The sequence below is a fragment of the Neocloeon triangulifer genome, unplaced genomic scaffold (genome assembly GCF_031216515.1).
Source record: "Neocloeon triangulifer isolate White Clay Creek 2 clone unplaced genomic scaffold, ASM3121651v1 ptg000002l, whole genome shotgun sequence".
NCBI lineage: Eukaryota > Metazoa > Arthropoda > Insecta > Ephemeroptera > Baetidae > Neocloeon > Neocloeon triangulifer.
This window is the reverse complement of record NW_026775545.1, coordinates 1,430,255-1,456,697: the sequence shown is the minus strand read 5'-3', so window position 1 is coordinate 1,456,697 and position 26,443 is coordinate 1,430,255. Positions and strand designations below refer to the sequence as shown.

Below are 26,443 nucleotides of genomic sequence, written 5' to 3'. Positions count from 1 at the left end.
ATAACTTTAAAAAATATTTAATATTATATAAATGTTATTAAATTTTTAATATTAAATGTTTTGTGTTATTGTTAAATACGTATATTTAACAACAAGCACGGAAATTATTATTGATTATCAACATAGCTATCATTTATCAATCATTTTCTCCTACTTTAACATTATTTTTTCAATTTAAAATTATTTATTTATTCATGTATTACCCATTCAAATTGAATTATTTTAAAAAAAAAATTTTTGGTAAGAATTCATGGGTAGTAAAATATTATTGACAATTTGTATGAAAATAGTGCATTTTTCTATTATCATACGAGAAAATTTCTGGATTTTTTTTTTTAATATTTTAATAAGAATAATTAATTCCAAAACTAGATGATGAGAGTCGAGACATTCGCGGATGAGTTTAGGTTTGAACGCTGTCCGTACCTGCGGAGAGCGCTTTGCGCACCTGTTGTCAGGCAGGCCGTCGGGAGGGGGCATACCTGAGCCGGTCTGCGGTGCGAGGCTAGCGCGGGCAGCCAGGTATGGCAGCCGGAGGGAGGGAGGGAGGGGAGTCAAAAGTCATCCGAGTGTTGGCGGCGGGGAAAAGAGTTGCACGTTAAAAAAGAGCGGCCGCCGCATTATTATTTGTATCTGAATTTTTTACAGCGCCCTCCCTCCCTCCTCCTCCGCCGCCGCTGCCGCCGTCGGTGTTGGCGCTCCGAAGGTGGCCAGTCAGTTAGTTAGTGCTAGCCTACGTGAGCCTTAAGATGTGATGGATAAGTCGGTCTACACGACCATAGTAGCCACGCTGGGCTTTATTTGCTTCACTGTGGCCGCTATCGCCGTCGGACTGCCGCTCTGGGGATACTTCGACAATCCTGACGGTGAGTCCTGGCCCTCGACCCAACTTTGACCCTTCGCGCTCCAACGATTACCGCACACCATCCGCCAAACTTTCACTAATCACAAAGTGAAAAAAATGGGCTCGTCCTTTTGTTTATAATTTTTTTTTTAATTATCAAAATTAAAAATTTTGAAAAATAATTAAAATTTTACTGCTTTAATAATCCTATTTTTGAAATGGATTTTTTATATGAATTAACAATGAAAACGATAAAAAAATTCCACAAAAAATTTCACAAAACTTTTTTGACCCCTTTTTTGTCGGTCGGCTTTCTATATCTCTTTTTCTTTCATTTCTATTTGTTCGGAGAATCGCCCTTCACCTTCACACAGGTCGTCAAGGGGTGATGCACTTAATGGTACTGATAAGTGACTCGCTCGCAGGTGGAATATCAGACACACGCCTTCTCTTTTCCTGTTCTCTTTTATTTCTTTTCAACATTTGCGGCGAAATCGTAAAATATCTGGTCAAAACGAAATTGCGATTTTCGTGTCACTGGCTTTGGCGTGGAGAAAAGTCGATATGGCTCTCTCGAAATAGATTTCCGTTTGCACGATGAGGAGAGATTGGAATTCCTGCGGGTTCCCATCAGATGGATCTGTGGATTGGTTGTGCAAAATTTATAGACTCTTCTAGAAAGCCATTTCCACAACCGATACTTTGTTTATAATTAAATTGATGCCATGAAAGTTTGAGCCAAATTAAACATACTTTGCTTTTTTTACAATTTTGCTATCTGACTCTTGCACTTCCTAACTACGCAATATGCAAGTAATGTCAATTTGCCAGCTGATTGAGTTTTATTGACTTGAGAGAAAAGACGTGGTGTCTCCTTATGCGACACGTTACGTAAAAAAACCACAATTCTTTTTGCGTTTAATTTTTTTATTTAAATTTTTTGAACGTTGTGACACGCAAAATTTTTATATACGCACTTGTTTTACAGTTGTATTATTTTGTTATTGCATCCATTTTGGAATTTCCTATGCATTATTCAGCCGGTACGTGTGTTAGCTAAGGGGCTAGGCATGCGCGTGGTCAATGTTGCATAATTCACTTCACTATAGCAACCACGATTCTTATTTAAATTAAATCGATTAACTTGAGCCGCGGCGAGAGTCAGGCGATTTATTCTTGGACTGCTTTGTATTAAGTTTGCACATCATTTGAACCGAAGGTGAAAATGGCAAATGTATGATATTTGGGGATTAATTAGAGGCGCACCTGTCAAGCTGTAAGTTTAATTATTTATTATTATGAATTCATGATTTTGTTAGATAATTTAAATTTATTCATTAATTTAGGTACTATTCATTTTACTCATTCCACATTATAGAGAATTACAAGAAAATAATTAGTGTTATCTAATTTTCTGTTTTTTTTTTTTAAATTAAAAAATGTTGAGTGTTCATTAAAAAATTAATGACTAATTATTTAAAGAAATAAAAAATGTACATACTTATAAACTATTATAATTTTTATTTTTCACAATAATTATTAAAAATTTAATTTAAAAATAATAAAGTTTTTAACAAAGTTAAATTTTATTATTTTTTATTTCTATGTTACATTTATTTAAAAAGTATTTGAAAAATAATTACAAAACCATTGATTACTGCACAAAAATGAATGATTTCGTACGCTAAATTTTCAGCAAACGTCAATACTGAGACTTGCATGCGGCATAATCGCATTTTATATTTGTGCAGTGCGTGAGTGCAATTAAACGATAGGCGAATATCCGAACGAGCCTCTTCTGTCTGTCTGGCTGAGCGAGGCTTAGACTCCGTTATGCCGGGCTTTGTTATTCACAGTTTAGCCGCTTTCATAACGGCATATCGCTCGTCGCCTCCATCAAATCCATGCACTGTTCACGCCGGCGGATTCTCAATGCTACGCAGTCAGCCTCAAATCGGATAATCCGTGCCTCTGTCGTTTTCCAGCGTTTCAAATCGTTTTAATGTCTCTCCGAACGTCACTATGCTGTAAAATTTTTTTCTCCTTGCTGGAAAAAAAATGTATAATTTGACGCCTCCACTGAATTTCGTAGCTGCAAAAAATGAATGGAAATTAATGTTAACATTCGAGCAAAGGCCAAAAATGGAGAATAGAATTATATTTAGTGAAGTTACCGATAGAACACAGAATTCCTTTGTGTTAGGGAATTATACTTTTTCAAGATACTTTATTTTTGTTGATATTTACAAATTATTCTAATGTAGTAGTGATTAAACTAAATCCTAACTCAGAGATGTGAAACTCGATAAAAAAATTTAAAATAATTTGATAAAATTTTATTTTTTAACCTTAATTGTTACTTTCAGGATTCACTATTTACTAGAGAATTAAAAAAATTAACAAAAAATAGAGTTAAATATTTCTAATATCATGGTTAAATAGATTAAAGATCCCTAAAAAATTATTGAATGGTGTGCTTTTTGGTAAAGAGCTAGGCTGGAAAGTTTTCACATGTGTGGCTCATTTACCAAGAAAGAAAGATAACTGTCCGATTCATATATTTCAACCCTATTTGCTTTTTATATTATGCACAAATTTTTCATTAATAATTTAAACCAATATTAATTCCGCTGTAGTTGAATTTTTGAAAACAAAATTAATTTTTTAAATTTAAACCTTATTTTAGAATTCGCAAAAGTATGATTTGTCTCTCATCAAAATAATAATAATGCAACTTGGCAAGTGTTGGCCTGTGTGCAATATGGTTTTTAAGTGGTGTCGTCTCAGCCTGTCTAGTCCTCTTCCCTCATTAAAGCACGCGCGCACCGACAACCTACGTACGAACGTTAAAGTGGATGGCGCTCTGGGATTATTTTAAGAAAATGTGTGTGTCTTTGGCCAGCACACCGGCGCGCTTTTGTTTTTGTGCACACACAGGATGAGCGCTGATTGCACGCGGCCGGCTAATTTATTCCGTACATATGCGCGGCTCTGGAATGCGGCGCGAGAGAGACTTTTTGCGTTTCCACGCTCTCAGTCAGACCAACTCTTATGAGATTTTCTTCTTTATTTGCGCTCGTTTTTTTTCACAACATTCAACGGATGTTGACCTTTTTACTTTGGCCTCGAAACAATTAGCGCCGGAATTAAACCGCTATAAACGTCCAAATTTTATCTGTGAAACAATTAGAGTTGTGTAAATTATAAATTTATAAATTAATTTCCATTGCATCCGAATACTAGGGAATTTTTCTTTAAAACTTACTAGAAAATAAGTTGATATAGATTTATGAAAATGGTGTGTCATTTTGATGTTAAATTTTGGGTTTTATGAAATACTTTTGGCTTTTTAATTGAATTTCCTGCAGTATTTTTAAAATTCACACCAATAAGTAAATGTTTCTCATTAATAAGTAAAAATTGCAAGTGTATCAAATGCATTTTTTAACATGAAAATGAAAAATTTTTTTGCTAATATAGAAAGAATCGTAAAAAAATCAGAAGAAAATTGATGCGGTAGATAGACAAATATGTTGTTTTTAATTTTATAGAATTAGTTTTAAAAGTCCATTAAGAAAAAGTGAGATTTTTACTACGTTACTTTTTTATTAATTAAATCTGAGACTATTGGTTTTTTTCTTGATTATAAAATGAATAACTTTGACGAGGATTAGTAAAGTTCCACTCTTACTCATGATTCAATTAAGGACGACTTGTTGCTAAATGCATTGAGCAGCTCAAGTTCAAGTTGAATTAGTCATTTCTCAAGAGTGAGTGAAGCCACTCGAATTGGGTGCACTGCGCTCTGCTCTGGCAATAAATGTAGGTTTGGCCTCTGACCTCGACGCAGTGACCTTTGATTGACCTGTGACGCGAGGTGCCCACATAATTAGAGGCTCTGCTGGCTGCACGCTCGCGGTGTTATGTTCTATCTGGTCCAGCAATATATAGGCCGTCACCCAATCCACTGCAGTGTTCTCAAATCATCACAGCAGATGAACCTAATTTTAGCAAGTGCAAGAAAATCATGGGTTCATTCAATAATTATTGGAAGTTTTTGCTTGAACATTATAAAAGTTCTCAGTAAAAGGACCAAAACTAATAACAATTTATTGGAAGGAGAGAGACGAAAGAGCATCATACACGGTATTATAAAAAATACAATTTATAGAGAAAATTGTATTAAATAAATAATTATTAAGAGCGTATATAAAATTAACAATTTAGTTGCATTGGAAATCATAAAAAAAGAAAAAAAATTCAAAATTTAAGTTTTAAAAATAAAACAAAAGTATAAAACTAAAATAATAAACAAAGAATTGTAAAATGTATTGAAAAAAGTTTAAAAAAAATACAATCAATAAAATAGTTATCATCTAATAAAGATGTCAATTTTTATGTGTATACAAAAAAATAAAAAGCATTAAAAAAAATAGAAAATTTATAACTTTCAGCCGTATTGGAATTTCCAAACAAAGACAATTACTCTCTGTACTCTCAAGTGGACATCTGTTGCTCCTGATTAAGCTCTCTCTTTGTACTTAGTGCCTGGGGACAAATTGAAACGTTTCGACGTTTGTCGCGCAGCAGATGTCTCGTCATTAAGAGCACGTGGGAAAGATAAAAGCTCAGTGGCATTGGAAGAAAGTAAAAATATATCGTTATTAGTACGAGTTCGTTTTCTTTCTCTTTCTATTAACTACACTCGGGAGAAAGCAGCTGGCAAGGGGATATACAGAGAGAGAGAGACCAACCTTGCCTTGCGCACCGACGAGAGATGATGACCTTTGGAGAAAGTCACGTCTTTTGCCTTAACTCGTCGGACGTGCCGCGCTATTATGGCCAGGCGTTTTTCGAGTGGAATAATCGCTTTTCGGGGGTGGTGGGAAAATTTCCATGCTCGGAATAAAATTCGAAACGTCCGCGTTGATGGATGACCGCAATTACGGCTTGAATGCTAACAAGGGGGATAAATCAAGATAAAAATAACAATGATAATAAAAAGGAGTTAAGGGAATTTTATTGAATTTTTATTTTAAATTGATCTCGTTTAATGTTGGTGTTTGTGAAATTTATGCCATTTCCAGTCTTCTTTAATAAATTTTGAGCTTGTTGAGCATTCATTGTATTAATATTTGCCTTTAATTTGTGATATTTGAAATTTATCTGCAGATTTAGAGAATGGAAAAATATTTATTTGATTTTCAAATCACATTTACTAAATCCTTCGAATTTATGATTACAATTTTTATTATTTCTGTTATTATTTTTTACTCTATTTAAACCTTTTGCTGCATTAAAGTCGTCAATTTGTTTAAGCAAAGAAAGCTTATTTGATTTTTGTGAAAACATATCGCAAAGTTTAAGGTGGCAAGAGACAAATATTAATTAATTCGGTTAATTAATTAATTTTTTTGTCTGAAGGTTTTAAACAGCATCCAAACTTAAATTTGGATGGAGTGGAATTTATCCTTTTATGTTTGTTAATTCTTTTACAAGGGCCTCTTTTTATGAAGTAATTCTAGGAAAGATGAAGTAAATAATTTTTTACTCCATATAAAGTGAAAATTTTATTTATTGTTTTTAACGTGAGAATCATTTTAAACATTTACAATCATTATTTTGAATTACTGTTTCATTTAATTTATTATAAATATTAAAAAAAAAATACTACATAAGCAAAACCAAATTTTATTAAGAACGTCAACCTTTAAGATTCCAAGATTAAAAGGATTGAACAAGACGGAACAAGACTTTCTTGCAATACGCATGGCTTGCTTGGGAAACGTCTCTGTGAAGCGAAAAGTGTCTATCGGCGGTTTTTATCATTCCGCTCACGTTGGGGTGGCGCACAAATGAGAATAGGCACACATAAATATTCATCCTCACTCGCTGCCGCGCGCTGTGCATTTATCAATGTTTGGAATTCCAGCATGCATTGAGCATTCCTTTGAGATAAGAGAGCGAGCGAGCGAACGGAGCCATAAAAATAAAAATTTGATAAAAAAAAACCGCGTGCAGCTCAAGTGGCGTGGGCAAATGAGTAAAGCAGGCAGACAGAAGCGAATCCTTGAATTCTCTCGTTGAAAGGAAGAAGAAGAAGCGGCACCAAAGAGGTGTCAAATAACATGCGAGAGATTACTCTCTAAATTAGGTCACGGCGTGCGCGCCTTTTAAACGAGAGAGACGCACCAAGAAAATTAAAAAAATTCCCTCGTCCAACAGCAAACCAACTTTAATAGCCACTGTGTACAATAAAAGATGGCTTTTCCTGCACCACATTTTTTCGTTGTAAAACACGAGCGGGATTATTGTTTTTTGCTGCGCGAATTTTATTGTTTTTTCATTTTTTGTAATGTAAATTTCCACGTCCACACCAGATATTGTAATGCGTATACATGCGCGTTGTTATGGCTCTATTATATTGCTTTGAAAATTTAAATTAGCTGCCATGCAGGAAAATTTATGGACACAAGGTAAACTTTTTGATAAAGGAAAAATTGGCCAAGCGAACGCACAATTACAGGTGTAATAATTTTTGATGAATTAGAAATTGGAAGCACAACATTATTTTAATTTTTTTTTTTAACAAATTACACGTTTGATTAGATAAAAAAAAAAATTAAATAGGAAGCAATTATTTTTTAAAGCTTCACATACAGAATTTTAAAGGTGACTAGACACTTCAGTAAAAGTTGATTGCAATGAAATCCTTTTAAATATGTTTTGTCAGATTATAAACTGTACAGGCACTTTAACTCCATCAAAATGTTTTATGATATTCAAAACTAAAAAAATTTGGTTATCTTCTCAATACATGGCAAAATAGAAAGAATCCTGAAATTTGAAATTTAAATTTTTATGGCTACAAATTTACATAATTTAACAAATAAAAAAAGATGATTCATTTTGATTCAACTTAGAATTAAAAACTAATTTCCCCAGAATTTTATAGATTGAAGCTCATAAAAAATTGAAATTTTTCTTATTTTTATGATATGTTTAAAAGAATTTTAGAATATATTAAATTATGATTATTATCAACTGTAACTTTTTTTATTCAGGTCTTCCTTTGAGCGGATATTGCTCATTGAAGGTATAAAAAAATTAAACAATATAAGATTCACACATTATAAAAATTAGTAAATTTTTATTGGTGGGAATTTCAGCGTGTGAAAGACAAATTATTGAATATATCCGTTGGCGGTGCCGTGCGCGATCGATAAATCAACAAATACTTGTCACGCTCCTCGTCGACAATAAAACTGAAAGCTTTGTGTCCATTTATTAATTTCGAGCGAAGCTTCCGTCCATTTAAAATGCCTCCGTGTGGTAAAGTGCACAACGAAGGAGAGGCGATTTCCTGCGCGTGCATATGTTTGTGTCTGGCCATAGCTTGTTTTAAAATATGGGGGGCCCCGCCGTTTATAAATGCAGAAACCCGAGAGCAGTTTTTTACGGGCCCTGTCACAGGTGAAACCCCTCGCTATCTAATTTTATCGCACCTGCAGCAGCCAAGCGTGCACTCGGCCGAACCGCACCAAGCGCACTGAATTCGAGTAGGCGTGTTTGGGGACCGCGTGTTTGTTGATTCTGCCTGAATGTGTGCGTAGGCCAATTTATTTCATCTCGTGATATCTTCAAGTGGGTGGCGGATTTGCATAGAAATTGCTTTGATTCTTTCAAATTTTTCAAATTTTTAACAGCGTTTTTTATACAGTCATGCAGGGAAAGAATGAATATAGCAAGTCTGCAAATTTAATATTTATTTTAATTATTCTTTTGAAAAATAAAAACGGAAACTGGAATGCACCAAAATTTACAGACAAACACGCTATAACAAATTAACAACATTCTTTTTGTTCTTTCTATTTTTGTTTTTGAATGGTTGCTTAAACTTTAGTAATAATAATTATTTTTATTTTACCCCAATTTTTCAATTCCAAAAAACAAAATAATGATTTGTCTTTATTGATTTTTTTTATTTATTTATTGATTTTTTTTTTTTATTAATTTTTATTTTTATTTCCTATTATTTTTACAGAAATTATTATTATATACTCTTCTCGGTCAATACAAAAAACTTATGAATTGGAAATTCTAATCGAAATTTGTAAGCATTAAGCATTTACTTGACATGAAATTAATGGGGAATAATTGAATACAAGTTTCTGAAACGCATGGATATGAATTAATTAACAGAACACAGAACATAATTTAATATTGCTCTTTAGCGTTTAGCACAGCTTTGGCATTTTTGGCATTTGATACCACAGTTTATCATTTGGGTTTACGCAGTCATGAAATCCTATAATTCTAGCTCTGTGTGTCTTTTGCATAAATAAGATCAAGTGAAGGAGTGACGCAAACATACAGAAATGATTCACGCGAAACCTTGTGCATTTCAGATCGTGATTCTGCATTAAAACAAGCTGCTAATGAACTGACTTCCACATAAGTTGCTTTGCAATCTTTGCTGAAAGGGCAATTTTAGTCACGTAACCTGCAGGATTTAATCAGGTGCTTAAAGATCATTAATTTCAACTAGACCGTGAATAAATTAGATTCATAATCAAAAGGCAAGCCGGGGATTAGATTAATTAGTTTAGGGTACATAATATAATTAACTTTGTCAACCAACAACTCTTGGTTTTTTAAACCAGAAAATGGATCATAGGGAGTTTCAAACGAAAAAAATATATTTCTTGTCCTAGAGTTTCGTTTTTGAAAATCAAAAAGTTGTCTTGTTCAGTACCAAATAAAAAATAAAATGTGGATATTTTTAATTTTTATGATTATCCAAATATCTGAAAGTGCTCTGTGTAAAAAATAAAAATGAAAGGGACCAAAGTGTCGATCACACACACATGACTTGCCCATTAAAACCGATCTTTGGCTTGTCCCTTGAGTGTGACGTACCGAAAGTGTGAGGTTGCGGGCTCGTTTCAAGCGCGCAAATGGGCGGTCGGCGGCCGTCCATAAAATCAACCCTTTGACGTCAAAGTCTGTTGGTGAGACGGAGTGCAGCTTGCGGGGGTGCGTTTCGCACTCGAATTCGCGGTGACGTCGGAAAAGATTCATATTTCCTCCACTTAAAAGGGGTGCACTCGGTCGAGTAAGTGAAACCGAGATTGATCCTTGCCTTTTACGTCAGTTTGTAGAAGCGAAGCGTAGATTCAGGAAATAAATTTGTTCTGTAAGAAGAGAAGAGAATGCCAAAAATATAGAATTTAATTGTTTCTGGTTTATTTACAGAAACAGAAAATATTAAACGCTGGATATTATTTAATTTTCTTTCCGCATCAAGCTTATGCAATGAAATGAAAAAAATTTAATTCTGTTGATTTTGATTGATCATGAAATGACAGCAGAATTTTCTATCATGCACAATACACTATTAAATTTTATTTATAATTTTTAAAACATACAATCATAAGAGACTTGTAGGTAATGATAAGTAAATATGAATATAAAATAAGATAATTTATATAAAAACTATAAATTAAATATTTCTTTAAATATTAAAACAAAGAAAAATAAGTTTGTTTTATTTTATTATAATAAGAAATAAAGTAAAATTTAATTTTGTTTTAATAACCACTGCTATTTTTTTATATACATTTACATAATAGCCACCCTTTTGATCCACTTTCAGAGCCATATCAAAATAAAAGTAGAATTTGTAATAATGGGACTAAAAAACAACCTCAAAAAAGAGATGATCGTTTGCATCCTCCCAACAAATTCCAGCCTGGAGTAAAGAGAACCCAAGAGAATGTGCGTTTTAACCTGGATCGGATATTTATCAACGTGGAATTATTTTTTAAACCTAGAGAAAATAGGAAATTTAAAAGGATTTTCGGTCGTGTGCGACATTGTCTAGCTACAAAGTAGCGGAAAAATTGCATCTCTTGAGGGAAAATTTCAAAGGATCTAGGTCCAATAAATTGCTCGTCTCGGCTCGGCTGTAATTTGATACATGCAATCATAATCTTCTCTTCCCAGCTTGCACTCAATTTCAAAGACGAAAGGCTGAACTCTCTCATATTTTATTTATCGCTCCAAATAGACGGCGAGTGGAACGAGATACGAAAACGGATTTGCGTAAGAAAGTCAAAGTGACGCTTGGAAAGAGAGAATAGCGGATTGTATGCAAATGCGGTTTGTGCGGATCAATCAAGGTTACGGCGCTCGTTTGCAAATATCGATCCATTTGCACAGATCGCGTTCGGCAATATTGTATTTTTCTTGCGTGGGAACAGAGGAGGTGTGATCTTGATCTTATTCAAGTGGCTCATGTGGTTTTGACGACGGACAATTAAGTCACCTTCACTCCAAATATAGTGTTTCAAAAAAAAATTCGACACCATTGTTTTGTCTATTCGTTTTGCAGAGCTCATTATTTTGTGTGCAGAAAATAGACTAACAATAAGAACAAAAAATTCAATTACTTTATATAAGAATGAAAAAATAAGTAATTTGACTGGGGATGGATATAAAAATTAAAGTAAATAAATAAATCACATTTATGCGAGCAAAATGTAGAGTTAATTTTATCAGTAATCCTCATAATAAATATTATATATATAACAATTAAAATGTGATTTATTTGAGCCCAGTTTGGTTACAAAAATCAGTTATAGCTATCGCAATTTTTCTGATGAAACCAGCAACATCCCTTTTCTCATTGTCTGCAAACACAATGTACGGAGAAGCAGAGCAATTACCGGAGGAAGAAGGATTTATATCCATCATCTCCTAACAATCGGCAGTAGCAGGAAAAATCTCAAATTGCTGCTTCGACAGTCCTCAGCACTTTTCCACGCTCGAACGAAATTAATCTTCCAGCAGAAGAGATAAAAAAATATATATTATATAAAAAGCATCTCGGCCGGAGTAAAGTGCGCGCGGAGAATAAAGTGGGTGCCACGAAATCCTAAACCCACCTACACATACAATGCAGCCTCCGAGTCATTGAACTGTCCGGCGGCGTTACTCGGCGAAAGGGATCGTCCTTTTTCGAGTGTACGTGTCCTGGCAACCTGCTGCTGCTGCTGTCGGAGAAAAAAACAACAATGTGAGTTGCGCGCATTGTTCTTCTCGAATCACGGCTGTGTTTGCGAGACGGCATCGATCGTGCGAGTTCGCGATGGCTTCGTTAGGGCGAAGAATGGCAGCGGCATTCTTCAGGGGCGCTGGAGCTGAAACAGATTGATTTGATATCGATGATGATCGCGTTCAACAGCTCATTCGGCCAAGAGTCATGTCTCGATGATGAGACACATGACTTTTTTACTTAACAAAGATTATTTTTGTGCAGAAAAATAAATGCGCAATTACTGCAGGAATTATTTTCTAAGTAAGAGTAATTTAACGTGCAGATCTGGTACAAATTTCTAATCAGATATTTCAATATCTCAGTTCAAAATTTTAAAAATATGGATTTTTCAGCCTTAATTAATCTACAAGTTAAGTAACTTCCCATGTTATAAATTTTGCGAATAGGGCACACTGTGTATAGTAGTACAAAAATCTTTTTAAAATTGCAATCAATAAATTGAAGCAGTAATTGCTTATGTTATTTATATTTAAATAGATTACCTTTGCAATTAAAAACCGGTTTTGTATTTCAAAGTTAAAATTTAATTTTATCTTAAATCATCAAATATATTATTCTAAAAGCCATTAAAATTTAAAAACAACAGATTTAAATAAAAATGATTTAATTCATTATTAAATTATAGTTAAAAAATTGATAGACTAATATCTTGTTAGGCGTTTCAGCATTATGTTTTACGTTACAATTTGTTCTTTGTACAAAATGTTATTGAAAGCATCAAACTACCAATCGGTAAACCAAATTATACACTTTAACCTGTAGTTCATTAATTAATTTGTATTTACCCTGCAATTATTTACACTATTGATCTTTGGAATCAAGTAGAGCAAACAAATCTTCACCCACGTCAAGGACTTTCTTTCACCCTAGCGGTGAAATTGCCTGGCATTGTTGGACGAAAAGTTGGATTAGCTCTTACTTCTCCTGGTTTCCTCCTCCGCCCGCCTAATAAAAGCTACGGGCAAATACGGCACGCGGCGCAAATAAATAAACAAAAGAGCCCTGCGCGCGTCTTCCAGCCGGCGTAATTGTGTCTGAGAGATAACGCTTTTAGTTGAAATAACACCAACAACTTGGCCACCGGTGTTATAGTTGACTCGCGCTTCTATAAATATTTTGCCTCCAAATTAACCCAATTTCTGGCTCTAAATTAACCCCGTTATTAGTCCGGTTTATTTTCATAGCGAAAGTGCGGCACTAAACAATAACACCCCGCAGCGAGAAGGATTATAATTTATTATTGCTTAATTGTTTTATGGACTCATTGCAGACAGAGGTTGCTTTTCCCTCATGTAACAAAAAAAAAATATTGTTAAAATTGTTTAACCAATTTTAACAATGATAAATGCGTTAAATTTTCATTCCACGCTTCTACGTTTATTTTCTTTTCGTTGATTTAAAAATCAAAAGATTGTTCCCTTTTAAATTTAACATTATTCACTGCTTTCTTAAAAATTCACTTGCATGAAGTAGTGAAACGAAATTTTTCCCATTTTTTCCATCATCAATGATCATTTATAGATGAATCAAAACTGAAAATTTCACTTAACATTCATTAAAAATATGTAATAAACTTGAGAACAGTTAAATAAAAATGAAAGGACGTAATTCCCTTTTGATAAAATATCAAAATCAATTTTGAATTAAATCTAGGTAAATTCGATTTTATTTGTCTGATCAATTTTTTGACAGCAATTCAATTTCTTGTAGCTCGTATATTTTTTTGCCAATGCCACGAATAAATAAGCCAACTTTTCTTTTCAGTTGCCCAAATCAATAGCCTCGAGGTATTTTTTTCCTGGAATGGGTGGAAGAGATTTTCCTCAAAAGGGCAAACCGAAGGCTCAACGGAAACTTTTCCGTCAGATTGCCTCTAAAAATCGTATATTTTTCATATTTTCTGACTTCTGACCGATGGAAAAACTCCAAATGCATGGATCGCGTGCGTGGCTTTGTACTTTCATCGAAGTGGACATTAAACTTGCGGTTGGCGACAAATCAATATAACGCTCAAAGCCTGCCCCACAGGCCAGCTCTTTTGGTCGCAGCCAATTTAAAGCCATGGCAGCCATTCACCGACAGAGATTTGATGCTGGTGATAACGTGCAAGCTGCTTAGAAAAGAAAAGCAAAAAGATCAAAAATGCTGAGAGGGAAGTGATGTATATGAATCATGTGGGAAAAGAAACCATTTATTTCTTTTGACTTAGCAAATGTTGCAAAAGAAGGAAAAAGTTATTTTTATATTTTAAAAGATTCATTCCGATATGAGGTTTTTTTTTCAAATAAAACTTCATATTTCTAGTGAATTTCATATTGACTCCAACAAATAAAAATAAATACCCTATCCTAACATCAAACAAGTCTATTTTAAAGGACAAAAGGCCTCAGATTTAAGTGGGCCTACTTTCACTGATAAAAACTGTTTAAAATATAATATTTTTTTAAAGAGTTTAGTCAGTTATTTGTGAATTTTTTGATATTTTCCAAATATTATGAATAAAATGTGGGCACTTCAGGGGAACTTCTTAAAAAGAAAAACGGCTTGTCTTTGCTATAAAAAAGCGCTGTACCAGTTGATGGCGTGCGATAATATTTCTTCAGAAAGAGATTTGCAAGGAAATAAGAAATAAGTAATTAAAAATAATGCAATTCTATGGCGAAAAAGGAAAATGATTTAAAATTTTCCAGGTTTACTTTTTAATTTGCGTATTTTCATATTTTTCTTGTTCTTCAAATAGGATCTCAGACCTTATTGATCTCTAAAAAAAAAAATGAGTTTCCAATGAAGACGGTTTCCTCTTCAAATGAGCAAATTTCGTTATTATATACGTATGCAATTTTTATAATCATAAACAAAATATTCACTTACGTTTGCCTCTTGAAAAATTAAAACCCGTTATTAATAGTTGTTTGCAATTATTTGTTTTAAAACTGTTAATACATAATACTTATTAAGTTAATGGAAACGTTCTATTAATTAGAAATTTATAAAAATATATTAATGTACAAAAAGCAAAATTATATCTGATTTAACTTCCAATTTGTGAATGAAATCTGGGATATTAAATTCTTGCAATCACAATTTTTTGTCCCTTTTCCGCTGCACATTTTGCTCTCCTGAATGAACACGGCTGACAATTTTTAATTGCGTAATTGCACCACATCCGAAATGACGCATTTAATGCATCTCTCACTCTGGAGGAAACAGACGACGCGTTTTACCTCTTATAAAGAGAAGTAGTAATTCAGTCAGGGATGCAAGGCACACAGTGTGTAGATTCCGAGCCGAGATTCCCTGGCGGAACTAGTTTTATATATGTAAGTCGGCGGTCGTTGAACTCTCGAGCGTTCTCCGTCCGCAAACAGGCAAACTCGGTCTGGCTTTGACGCGCGGGAATCCTCTCGCGAGACTCGGCGTTTGCTTTCTTTTCGCACTTGAGCAACATAATTAAATAAGTTGTGGTAACTCGCCGTGCACCGAAGGACTAAACGGAAACTCGCCATTAAAAGTGCCAGGGAAGAGAGTCTTCAGGGCCCCTTCAAGTTTGCCTTTCTCACTTAAATTATTGCTGTAGTTTATTATGGATATTTTCATAATAATTGAGGTTTATAATTTTATTTATAATTACAAATCAAAATTTATAGACTCATCCATATAACACTATCAGCTATTTGTTAAATCAACTGTTACTGCATACATAACTAAATGCATGAAATATAAATATTTAAAATATCTCATAATACATTAAAAAAAAAATTAATCAGTAAATCAAACTAAAAAATTAGCAAAAAGACGTTTGTACCAATTAAATTTAAATATTTAATTATTATACACAATTTATTGTTAAATTACGTTATGCAACATTAAAATAAAATATTAAAAAATTTAAAACTATAAATAAAAAATAATCTTGTTTTTATTTTACTTCAAAAAAAAAAAAAAAATTATGTTCCCGCTATTTTTGTTTGACCACACGACTATTTCAAGTTCTTTTTTACTTTCCTGCTCATTGTCAGTTCTTCCTCATTTGTTGCAGTTGGATTTGGCTTTGGCATCAACAAAGCCTCGGAAAAGGGCTACTTCGGTCCTTGGAAAGTCTGCCAGGAGCTGCTCTACGGCCGTGAAAGATGTGGGACTGCAATTTCCTCGTTTCAGCCCATCGGTGAGTCATGTTTAGAAAAAAAATCGTTTAACATTTAAAACTAAAAGAAATTTAAGGGGAATATAACAAAATTTGTTAAAATAGTTTTATAAGAAGTGCAGCGTTTGCTTACTTAATTTAAATCGATGTGTTGATCTTTTTTTAAATTTAAATTCATCATTCATAATATCAAATTAGAAAAATATTTACATAAAAATCAATAACCTTAGTAAAAAGGCATCTCTAAATATATTAAAATTTCATCCGCCTTATGAGAGTTTTTTTGTGTTTAACAAGTAATAGAAACATTAACTTCACATATCAAAAGGAAGAAGACAGATTCTTTTATTAAAAAAATCATCTATGAAGCATCTTGCAAATGTCTGTTTGCCTAGGATGCAAAAGCTGTCCTGCTAATACCGGCTTGCAATTTGCTGACTTACAAAAGCCGGCCTGAAATTTTTAATTTAATTTAAACGGTTTTATATTTTATCAAATGGAAGATTAAAGCTTTCTTATTATTTTATTAAAAAAAAATTCTTATTTTGTTAAGCTAATTAAATTTGTTTCCCTTTGACTTTTTTTTTTAATTTAGCTGTATGGAAACTGCCTTCCTTTGAGAGTCAAAGCCCTTTTGACTCAAAAGACTCATGTTATTCAGTCTCCAGTTCTAGGAGCTGATAACAAAACATTAGCGCGTAATCGCTTTAATAAACGCGCGCTGGCCTCGTTTCACTGCTTATTTTGCACGACTTGCATGTTTTGGTAAACAGGTGCATGCACTGCTTTTGTCGCTGCAAGTGCACGCGGAATATAATTACCCGGCCAATTATACAATATTATTCACCTGCTGCCTTGTGTATGCAGAACATTTCACGCGTCAGCAGCATAGCCGTGTTTTCATTTGCTGCGCTTTTGACGAATTCACACGCGATGGTCACGCAGCCGGAAAATTTGCTCCCATTTTTGCGAGGAGAAAAATCATGATAATCACGAGCGTGTTTCCTAATCTAACATCACCGAAATTGAAACTTATTCCTTATTGTTCAAATCTTTCAAAACAAAGCAAGGAAATTGCGCAACATTTCTGTCACCTTTGGCAATGTCATACGTTTGCTCAGGAATATATTTGAAAAAGGCGAAAGAATAATAAATTGCGCAAGGAGTTTTATTATTTTAACTTGCAAGTTTGTTCAACACAAGGCATTCATTAATGTATAATAGAAAATTGTGATATTGAGTAAATGCATATTGTTTTCAATATAATTAATTAATAATAATTAATATAATATAATTAATTAATATAATAAATATAGCAATTTATTTATTGATATAATTTAAAAAAAAATCACGCAGAAATAATATCAAAGATCCGTCAACATCTACCTAACAATAAATTTGATTTCTATACATGAAAATCATTGTTTCCGAGGACCACGTCTACATAGTAATATTTTTCCATCTCATTTAAAAACATTTTCGTTGATCTCACTTAAGCCCTATGGAGGGCCTGGAGAGGAAAACGTGATTTCCTCTTGTGATAACAGGTGTATAAAAATTCCTTATCAGGAGGGACTCGTCAGCCTAAATAAAATAATGGAGCGTGCGCTCATTGTTGCCCCGACTTAAACTACTCTTCGAAGGAACGCGCGCAGAGGAAAGTAAACAAGCTGTTTGTGTGCATTGACTGTGCATGGTTGTAAATCAGCATAATATGCCCGTGAGTAACCGCAGCTCAAAATAAAATAAAAATGCACCGCCCATTGTTCGCAGGTGTGGCGACGCAATAGAGGATTTATGCTGATTATGTTCAGGAATTTTGTACCCCTTGAAATGGCTTTTCCTATATTATCGGCGTGAAGATTCAGTTTTTCACTATACATGAGATTGCACATGACATTGGAAATTTAAAACTCAACCAAAATTATTTATAAAGATTGAAAAATCAATTTTGCTAGTGATCACCCTAAATTTAATTCAAATTACAAAATAGACTTTGTTCTCTTTACAAGGTATGGAAATAAAATGAGAAATAAAATGAGATAAAATGACGATGAAAGATTTCACAGAAGTTTCCTTTCCGAAGTTTAGTTGCATATTATGCAACTCGATATTATGTTTGCTCGGTGGTCGGTGCAGTGCTCCTTAGCTTGCTTGAAAGGACGCTCTTGGCTTGTTCTCGAAGAAGTCGTAGTGGCGCATGCAAATGCAAATAATTACTTCTCACGGCTCGCAAGTCACTCCCCGGAGCAACAGCAAGGACGCTGATGATGATGCGTTTACACCGAGTGTAAGAGGGCAATAAAAGTGGTTCCGTCTTTTGCTCACGAGAAAATTTCCCTGCAGGATTCCAACCTTCTTTTAGCGGAGAAAGAAAGAAAAGTTCAGAGAGAAACAACACGTCGGCTTGTTTTCTCCCTGGAGTGTTATTTTCATATTTGTTCGAGACATATTCATTATTCCTGTTGTGTCACCAGCAGTGGCTCTCTTTTATTTTTGTCTCTCGTTAGACCGATTTTTCTCCCGCCTCTTTTTCTTTCCACACGTACTAATTAACGCCGACACGCTCCGAGCATGATTTACGTGAGCGTATTGAATATTTTTAATTTTTAATTTTCGATTTCAGCGACCATGAAGGTCGATATAATTCAGGACCGCAACAGGTTTGCGCGTCTCCCATTAATTTTCAACGCTACGACTTGGGTTGTTCCCGAGAACCGGTTTTGGCGAGTGTGGATGAGAACGAACGTTATCCGAGTTAAGCTTTGCCGCCTTTTTCTACATCAGAATAGGCCAAAAAAGGACGCTTTAAATTGCAGCACGGGAATTCCCAAACTTATTGAAATGCCTTTTTTGCTCACGGAAAAATAAAATGAAGTTAAATTCCTGACAAAAAAAAATTATTTTTTAATGTTATTTTTATAAATGGAAATTGAATGAATCAAAATCTATTTCAACTAGCTTAAAATTTGGAGGGTTAGGTGAGATAAAAAATTATACAAGTTAAAGTTGTTTTAGTTGTTCATAATGTGTTCAGTACATATGCACTTAAAGTTGATGTAAAGAGCTAATAATTTTGTTATCAAAACTCAGATATTTCCAATAAACTGCACAACAAATTTACAAAACTATAAAATTATTGCAACATTTAAAGCTCAATTAAAAGAGAATGCAATTTAGTCAAAAGCTCATTCCCAATTTCAATCGTTTAGACGTTTTTAATTCATTTTCCAAAAATCATTTCACAGAAGAAAACTGTCTTATTCAAAAATTTAAAAGTCTGATGTTTAGAAACAAAGTAAAATTTAGTCATTCCACTTTTAATCAAAGTTTGTCTTCCCTGTAAAGAGCTCTTTAATGTATGTATTTTACATATAATGTATTATTCTTCCGCTTATCATGCCGCGTACATACGCAGTGGTGTTTTATTCGCGTCTAATAAAAGTTGCAAAACTTGGCAAAATCGCTGGCAGGCGAACGAACTTCGCCGAGCGTGGAATAAAAAGGTCCGCGAACCAGATTGAAGGAGCCAACGTAAAATTCACAAGCTTCTTTCGCATCAGCTTTCGTTCGTCTTTTATTGCCCTGTAATGGAATTTATTTTGATATGAGCGTGCCCGGCTCGAGAGAGAAACAAGCCTCAGAATTTGTATATTTACCAGGGAATTATTTCCCAGCGCTGACGGGTGGGCGCACACCGAGCAAACTTTACATCTCTGATTTATTTTTCTTTTGATCTCTCTTGGAACACACAGTTAATATTATGCATAAACTGGTTCCGGGAAAATATTTGTTCTCAAAATTCATATTGATGCAGAATTTGGTTTATAAGAATAGAAATTGAATTAAAAAAAAAGGAAAAAATGTATGGCAAATTTTCTTTTTACTCTAAAAGTTATTTTCGATTTTGAAATTCGTCTAGAACAGAAATTAAAAAAAAATTACTTCCATTTTTATCAGTAGCTAAGATCAGTAGATAACTGTTAAAACAAGAAGTTTTGACTAATTAAATCAATTTGTCCCCCGTAATATGTCAACCTATTTCCTTAAACAAAATAACCTGAAATTAAATTAGCCTATAACATTTTTAAATTTTTTATTTAAAAATTCAAAAGCCTTATTTTTTTATATTTTGTGCTTGGCCATGGCAGCATATTTTTCAAATAATAAAAAATTACATTTCTTTGAAATTAAAAATCTGCTCTTAACTTTAATTACAAAAGTGTTCTTATTTTTTAACATTTTGTGAAAATAGGCGGTGCTGTAATCATCTTTCTTTTATAGAACATCTCGCATGATGGCCCTGTAAAAAGTTTGCCCTTTGCCTTTGCAGTCTATAAAAAAAATGTGTCTGCCGTTCTCCGAAAGGGTTTTTGATCGACAGAAAACAACCTATTGACTTATTTTCTTTTACGTACCCTCGAAAGTTCTCGATTGTTCTGCTCTCTTATTTTTTACGAGCGAATAAAAAAGCGCAGATCGTATTTTTCTCCAGAACCCCTTTTTATTCTTCCGCGTGTTAACTAAAAAAAAAGTTCAATTTCAGTTGAAGGGAAATGAGAGAGATTTTTTGCGTACACTACTCGAATTTCTCACTGTTGAAGCGATTTATCGCACCCCGTTGGTTTCGATTGCTCGTGTGTGCGAAACAGAGATTGCGCTCGCTCAGTTGGTTGTGGCGAAATCTAATCAAAAACACGCATCACAAGTTGCATACCACCGCGTTTGTATAAATATATCATCTGCTCATACATTGGAGGGATGAAATCGCGTAACTGTGAAACGAGGAATTAATTTCTCGCCGAGCGATTTTGATTATTATTTTTGCTGGGGCGATGCAATCCATCTCTCGCGCGCGATTTTCATTTGTCATTTGGCACCCCCTGTCATTTTATGCGAGGGCAAATTGAAACTCGATCCTACGCATATGCCAACGACGCACATATTGCGCCGCGGTGCAAAAATCAACAACTGGATTCTGATGCGATCCAATTTGTAAATAGCAAAGGGGTTGAGAAGTGACCTATTTTTGGTAAATTGGCACAATGAATTTTGCTATACAAAGGTACAACGGTGTTTAAAATGATATTGGTGTATTTTATTTTAATTTTTTTTCTAGCCAAATGTACATAACAAAACCTTTAAAATAAATTCTTGCCACAATTTTAAAGTTAATAATAACTTATTATTGTGCCGAGTTGGTTTAAGTTTGAAATTTACAAACAGTTGAAATACTTTTGGTTTGTCTAATTTTTTGCCAATTATTAGTGACAAATAGTCGCATTGCTTTGTCTTGACCTGAAAAAAGTTATGATTGTAAAATGAATATAACCTAATTTTTAATTTCCACGACACTGTTCGATATTTTGTGAAATTTAATGCTAGCTCAATTTTCAGCTTTCATAATTTTTCAATGGACGTGAAGGAATTTTCAAATATCCAATAAAAAAATTATTTTTTTGCAACGGTTTAGACAATTTAGAACGAATTTTAATTCAACTTTTATTTTTGGCATTGATTCGAACTTTGATGCAAATATTTACAAATTCGTCTATTCTATTTTCAGGCGCAGTGTACGGAGCTGGAATTGCGGCAGCCGCAGCTACAATCCTTCTGGGCTTGTTCTGCGTGCTGAGCGTGTTCCAGATTGCGATGGTGGTGAGCAAGGACCGAGTTGTGATGCGCTACTCGATGCTGGTTGTCGCCAAACTGACGTTCGCCATCTTAGCAGGTAATTAATTTCAGCAAGATCCTCCGATAATCTCCCTCTCGAGCGAGAAAATAGAGGGAAAAAAATATTGTTTGGTTTTAATTAAAACTCAACACACGATACTTTTTGTCTTCCGATGAAAAAAAAGGAAAGGTTTAAAAAAAAGGTACCTGCGGGGCGAACGAAGGCTTGGTTTCCTCTTCGCCTGCAGGAACTGCGCGCATCTGCTCTAATTAAGCGCCTGATTTAGTTTTAAGGGAAGACGCAAAAAGTATTGGATTTCCTGACGGCTCGAATACCCTCGGGGACATGCGTGTGTACGACGAGAAAATTTATATGGATCTCGGTCCGCTGTATAAAGCAGCGACGCGAGAGAGTGACATTTAATTATCAGATAACGTTATTTGTGTGCCCATGGTAATTGTTGCAAAACCCACACACGTCGCGAAATGAAAAGTCTCAAGGGGGAACATGCAAAATGATACATGTATTTTATTCGAAGTGACGAAAATCAATTCTCCTGTCAATTTCGTAGCAACCTAAAAAAGCTCAGAGGTTGGGAAAAAGCGTAAATTTTAAAGAGAGAATCCGCTTCAAAGTGTAACTCCAAAAGGCGACTGAAATTTCGCAGAACAAAATAATGTTTTCATTTTATAAAATGTATGCAGGTTTGGGTCTAAAAATAAAAATACAAAATTAGAGGGGTAAATAAATGTCATTTAATTTACTAAAGCTCAATTTGGGAAGAACTGATTGCTAGGATAAATTTTATTTATGACTTTGAGCGTGTCTGAACTTGAACCTTTGGAGTTGAATTAATCATTTTTTAAACAATTACATGACTACCGAAAATTAGGGAATGAGATCCGAGTCTACTGGGAAACAAAAAGTTGGAAAAGATCAAGAACTACTTAGATTTTTGCTTGAAATTATCTTACAATGAAATCAGCAATATTTAATATTTTTCAAGTTTTTTCTCAGCCCTAAACTAGATTCGCTATTTTTTTTTTTACAGTGTTGCTGTCCATTCTAGCAGCGGGACTTTTCGCCATCCAGACAGATGATCTGGACCACAGATTCGTCATCACAAGAGGACCCTCATTTTACCTGGAGGCAATTTCATTTTTTATTTTTTGCTTAAAAAATTTAATATAATCTGATTTTTAGGTGGTTTCCATTGTACTCAACTTTGTATTGTTCCTGCTCGCCCTCTACGACGTGCTTTTCTCGCGAAGGGAAGACGGTGACCCGACCAGAGTGGATGGTCGCGACCCCACGGGAGCCAGGGCGGTCACTTTCGGCAATCCGGGCTTCAAAGAGAACGGCGTCGCAGTGACTAATGCCAGTGGGAGGCCGTATTCGCCCAACAGGCCCTATTCACCACCTTACTCTCCAGGTATAGCAAAAAATAGTTTAAAACTTTTATGCTTTACTTCAATACAATTTAAAACTGATTTTCAATATAAAATTGTCTTTAGGCCATTTACAAAATATTTATAATTCTTTATTGTATAAATTTCATTTGCAAATTAATAATATATTATTATTAATTCATTTAAACCGTTATTATTTGGATTATTTCCATTTTTCTGTAAAATATTTTTAAAAAAATAATTTGACAAGGTGAATTTCACAAATTGTAGAGTGAACTAATTTTAAGAAAATTAAGATGCTTTGACACAAGGGATCTATATTAGCTATGATATATTATGAAACTTTAAAAATATTTCTTTATAATCGCAATAACAATTAAAAGTTAATCAATTTAAAATTAAGTAACGATTTTTTTTCAGCAAAATATTTTAATCTTTTTGCCATTCTTTCCCTTGCTCAACAGTTCAAAAATTAGATTATATTTCTGACGAATTAAGCTGCACATTCGCTTCTACGTTAGATTAAGTTTATTTGATGCGCAGTTTTAAAAGCGACGTACTTAAAGAATCCGTTGATGAGATCTTCGTTTTGGACCCAAAGTTTCCAAGTGCCACATTTCGCTCTTGATGAAGCAATTAAATTTATCTTTCTCGCAATCAGCAAGTCACTTCACTTTCTGTGCGACGGAATTGCTCTCATTTAACCCGGCCGCCGAAATGAAATATTGATCTCTGCCTGCATTTGTATAAATTGTATTTCGCAACAACGATGGTTGCAAAATCTTTCCATTTCATCTCGGCGACGGTATCGCAACTGGAGCAAATTTTCCATTTGAATTATAAGCAAAAGCACATTTATTTTCTTCCTCTTGGAAAATGAGAGGGCTTTGTATATTTGATGAGAGACATTAATGACTAAATTACGTAAAAAAGTTTTGCAAGAAAAGTTTTAAACGAAAGGTTCAAAGTGAATCATAAAATCTTTTTCATGCATAAATACAGTGTTTAGAAGTTAATTTCTTCTAAATCATTTCAACTTAATTGATATTTCTTTCATTTTTACTTCATTGCTTAATAATTATAAAACTACAGTATTAGTTTTCATAAAATTTTCGTTAAAATTAGAAATGAATTGATTGGAATTAATTAAAAAAATAAAAAAATTTTTGATTTTCAGGCTCTCCATCGACAACAATGAGCACAGTAACTGGAAGCATAGGATCTGTGGCGACGATTTCGACCAACGGTTCGACGCGAAGTCCACTGCGGTCGAGTCTGAAGAAGCCGCGGCCGAAGGGGGTGGACGGCCTGGGCATCCAGAACCCCGGCTTCAGCGGCGGTTCGCCCACGCTCTCGCGGAACGGCAGCGTCAAAAAGGTGCGCATCCAGACACACAGTACTGAAGTTTGAGTACAAAAAGTGGTTGGTTAGTGACTGACTGTGATACTTCTGCTTTCGAGTGGTCCTGTGACAAAAGAAAAAAAAGAATAATTTCTTCATTTTTGGAAAAAAAAACTTCTGCTTGCTTTCACCTCACTATCGTCGCTAATTGACTCTATACATTCCATCGTGTTTAGAAGTTTTAACTAGTCGCAGACTGTATATTAACGTTTATACATATATTTTTTTTAACAAACCGCGAGTAATTTTTATTGTACATGAAGAAATTTGTTTGTAACTAGCGAGATTTATCAATGTTCGTCCCGGCTTTGAGAAAGCTCAAATTTTAACACGTGTTTGTTTTGTTGGTGTTTGTGACTTGTTGATTTAATGATGTTATCAACCCCCAGTGAACCACACTGATATTATAATTTTAGACAGTGTTCAATTGAAAATCAGTATTCGCTGGCGAGTTTCCCAAATTTAGCAATGGGAGAGTTACGAAGATTTTATGACGAGCGAGAAATTTACTTGAAAAAAAAAGGAAATCTCACTCTCGTCACGAAATCTTCCGAGGGTGAATTTCTTAATAGAATTCACCTTTGTAAATGTACAGCTTCCATTGGTGAGTTGGAAGACTCGCTGGCCAAAGTAGGAAAAGTTTTATATAAGATTAGATTTTAATGTAAAAAACTTACGAGATGCCTTGCGAAATCCGTCCATTAGAGTAAATCTCGCCAGGGGAAAAGTTCTTTCAAGAAATTGAAAACTCTTTGTTCGGCGGGACCAAGTAGTTATCTTAAGTAAAAAAGATTGCTTGCGGGAGTAAATGATTAAATTTAATTTTCGCTGTGATTGAAACTGAAAAAAGTGTGATTGAGTTAAAAATAATAATTTAAGTGCCCTATTTAATTCCGTCCATTAGAGTAGGTTGGAGCGAAGTTTTTTCTGAAAAAATTCCTCTAATTGAAGTAATGTGCGATTGTTTCAGATGCAAGTAGTTTTGAAACGGCCTTTTTTAATTAATTTTTAGTGAGCATGAATGAAGATTTTTATTTATTTTCTATTAAGAAAGTGTCCTTGGGAAAATCCGTCCAATAGAGTAAGTTTCAGGTAAATCGAGAGTATTTTACTCTAATTTCCTGTCACTGAAGTAGATTGTAAATAACTTGCTTGATTGTCAAAATGTACATTTTTTTAACAGAGTGACTTACTTGGAGCATTTCAGAGTGAACCATCGAATGCCTTATATACTTTATTGAAAAAAACTAATCTCAAAACTCCGATGCAATATTATTAATTTAATTGTACAGCGCGTTTTCTAACCTGTATAAAGTGACCAACCCTCAAACAACTAAGTAATAATAAATAACATATCACACGTTCATGTATCATTTAGAGCAGGCGGGATAGACGATTCCATGCATTTAACATCAAAATTAATTTTTAGCATTCATAATTATTTGATGTAACTCTCTGGTGATGGTGATTTTGTAAAAAAATTCAAGTTATCGTTCAGTTTGTTTTGCTGGGATGAGCACTTCTTCAATTATCATTGTGATCCATACGGAGATATTTTTTTGAAATAATTTCGGTGAAAAATTGCAAATTTAAAGCAATTTCTAAATAAATTGGCAACAATTAAAATTGTGCTTGGTTAAATTGCTGGTCAAAAAGTGTTGATTTGATATATTATTTGTACTTCAGAGGAAAAATTTCCATTACGATTTGTCCATTACTGTGTAGCAAATTTTGTTTTCTTAAAAATAAATAAGCGACGTTAAAAGAACAGATATTGTATTTGTTTTACTATAATTTTTAATGATAAATCATAAAAAAAGTGAAATATTTACTGTTTGCTTGAGTAATTAAA

General features: G+C 33.9%; 1 protein-coding gene across 1 annotated transcript; it reads left to right on the top strand.

The window, feature by feature from the left end:
- Window positions 1-706: 706 nt before the first annotated feature.
- LOC132205304 (uncharacterized) lies at window positions 707-26,363 on the top strand. The gene is made up of 6 exons (XM_059634273.1): window positions 707-866; window positions 16,003-16,128; window positions 21,674-21,838; window positions 22,833-22,930; window positions 22,985-23,213; window positions 24,368-26,363. The coding sequence occupies exons 1-6, from the start codon at window positions 755-757 to the stop codon at window positions 24,598-24,600; spliced, it is 963 nt and encodes a 320-aa protein (XP_059490256.1). The 5' UTR covers window positions 707-754; the 3' UTR covers window positions 24,601-26,363.
- Window positions 26,364-26,443: the final 80 nt, after the last annotated feature.

Coding starts and splice junctions, on each gene's coding strand:
- LOC132205304 (XM_059634273.1), top strand. CDS start 755: ATGGATAAGTCGGTCTACACGACCATAGTAGCCACGCTGGGCTTTATT. Junction 16,129..21,673: donor TTCCTCGTTTCAGCCCATCG/GTGAGTCATGTT, acceptor TTCTATTTTCAG/GCGCAGTGTACGGAGCTGGA. Junction 21,839..22,832: donor GACGTTCGCCATCTTAGCAG/GTAATTAATTTC, acceptor TTTTTTTTACAG/TGTTGCTGTCCATTCTAGCA.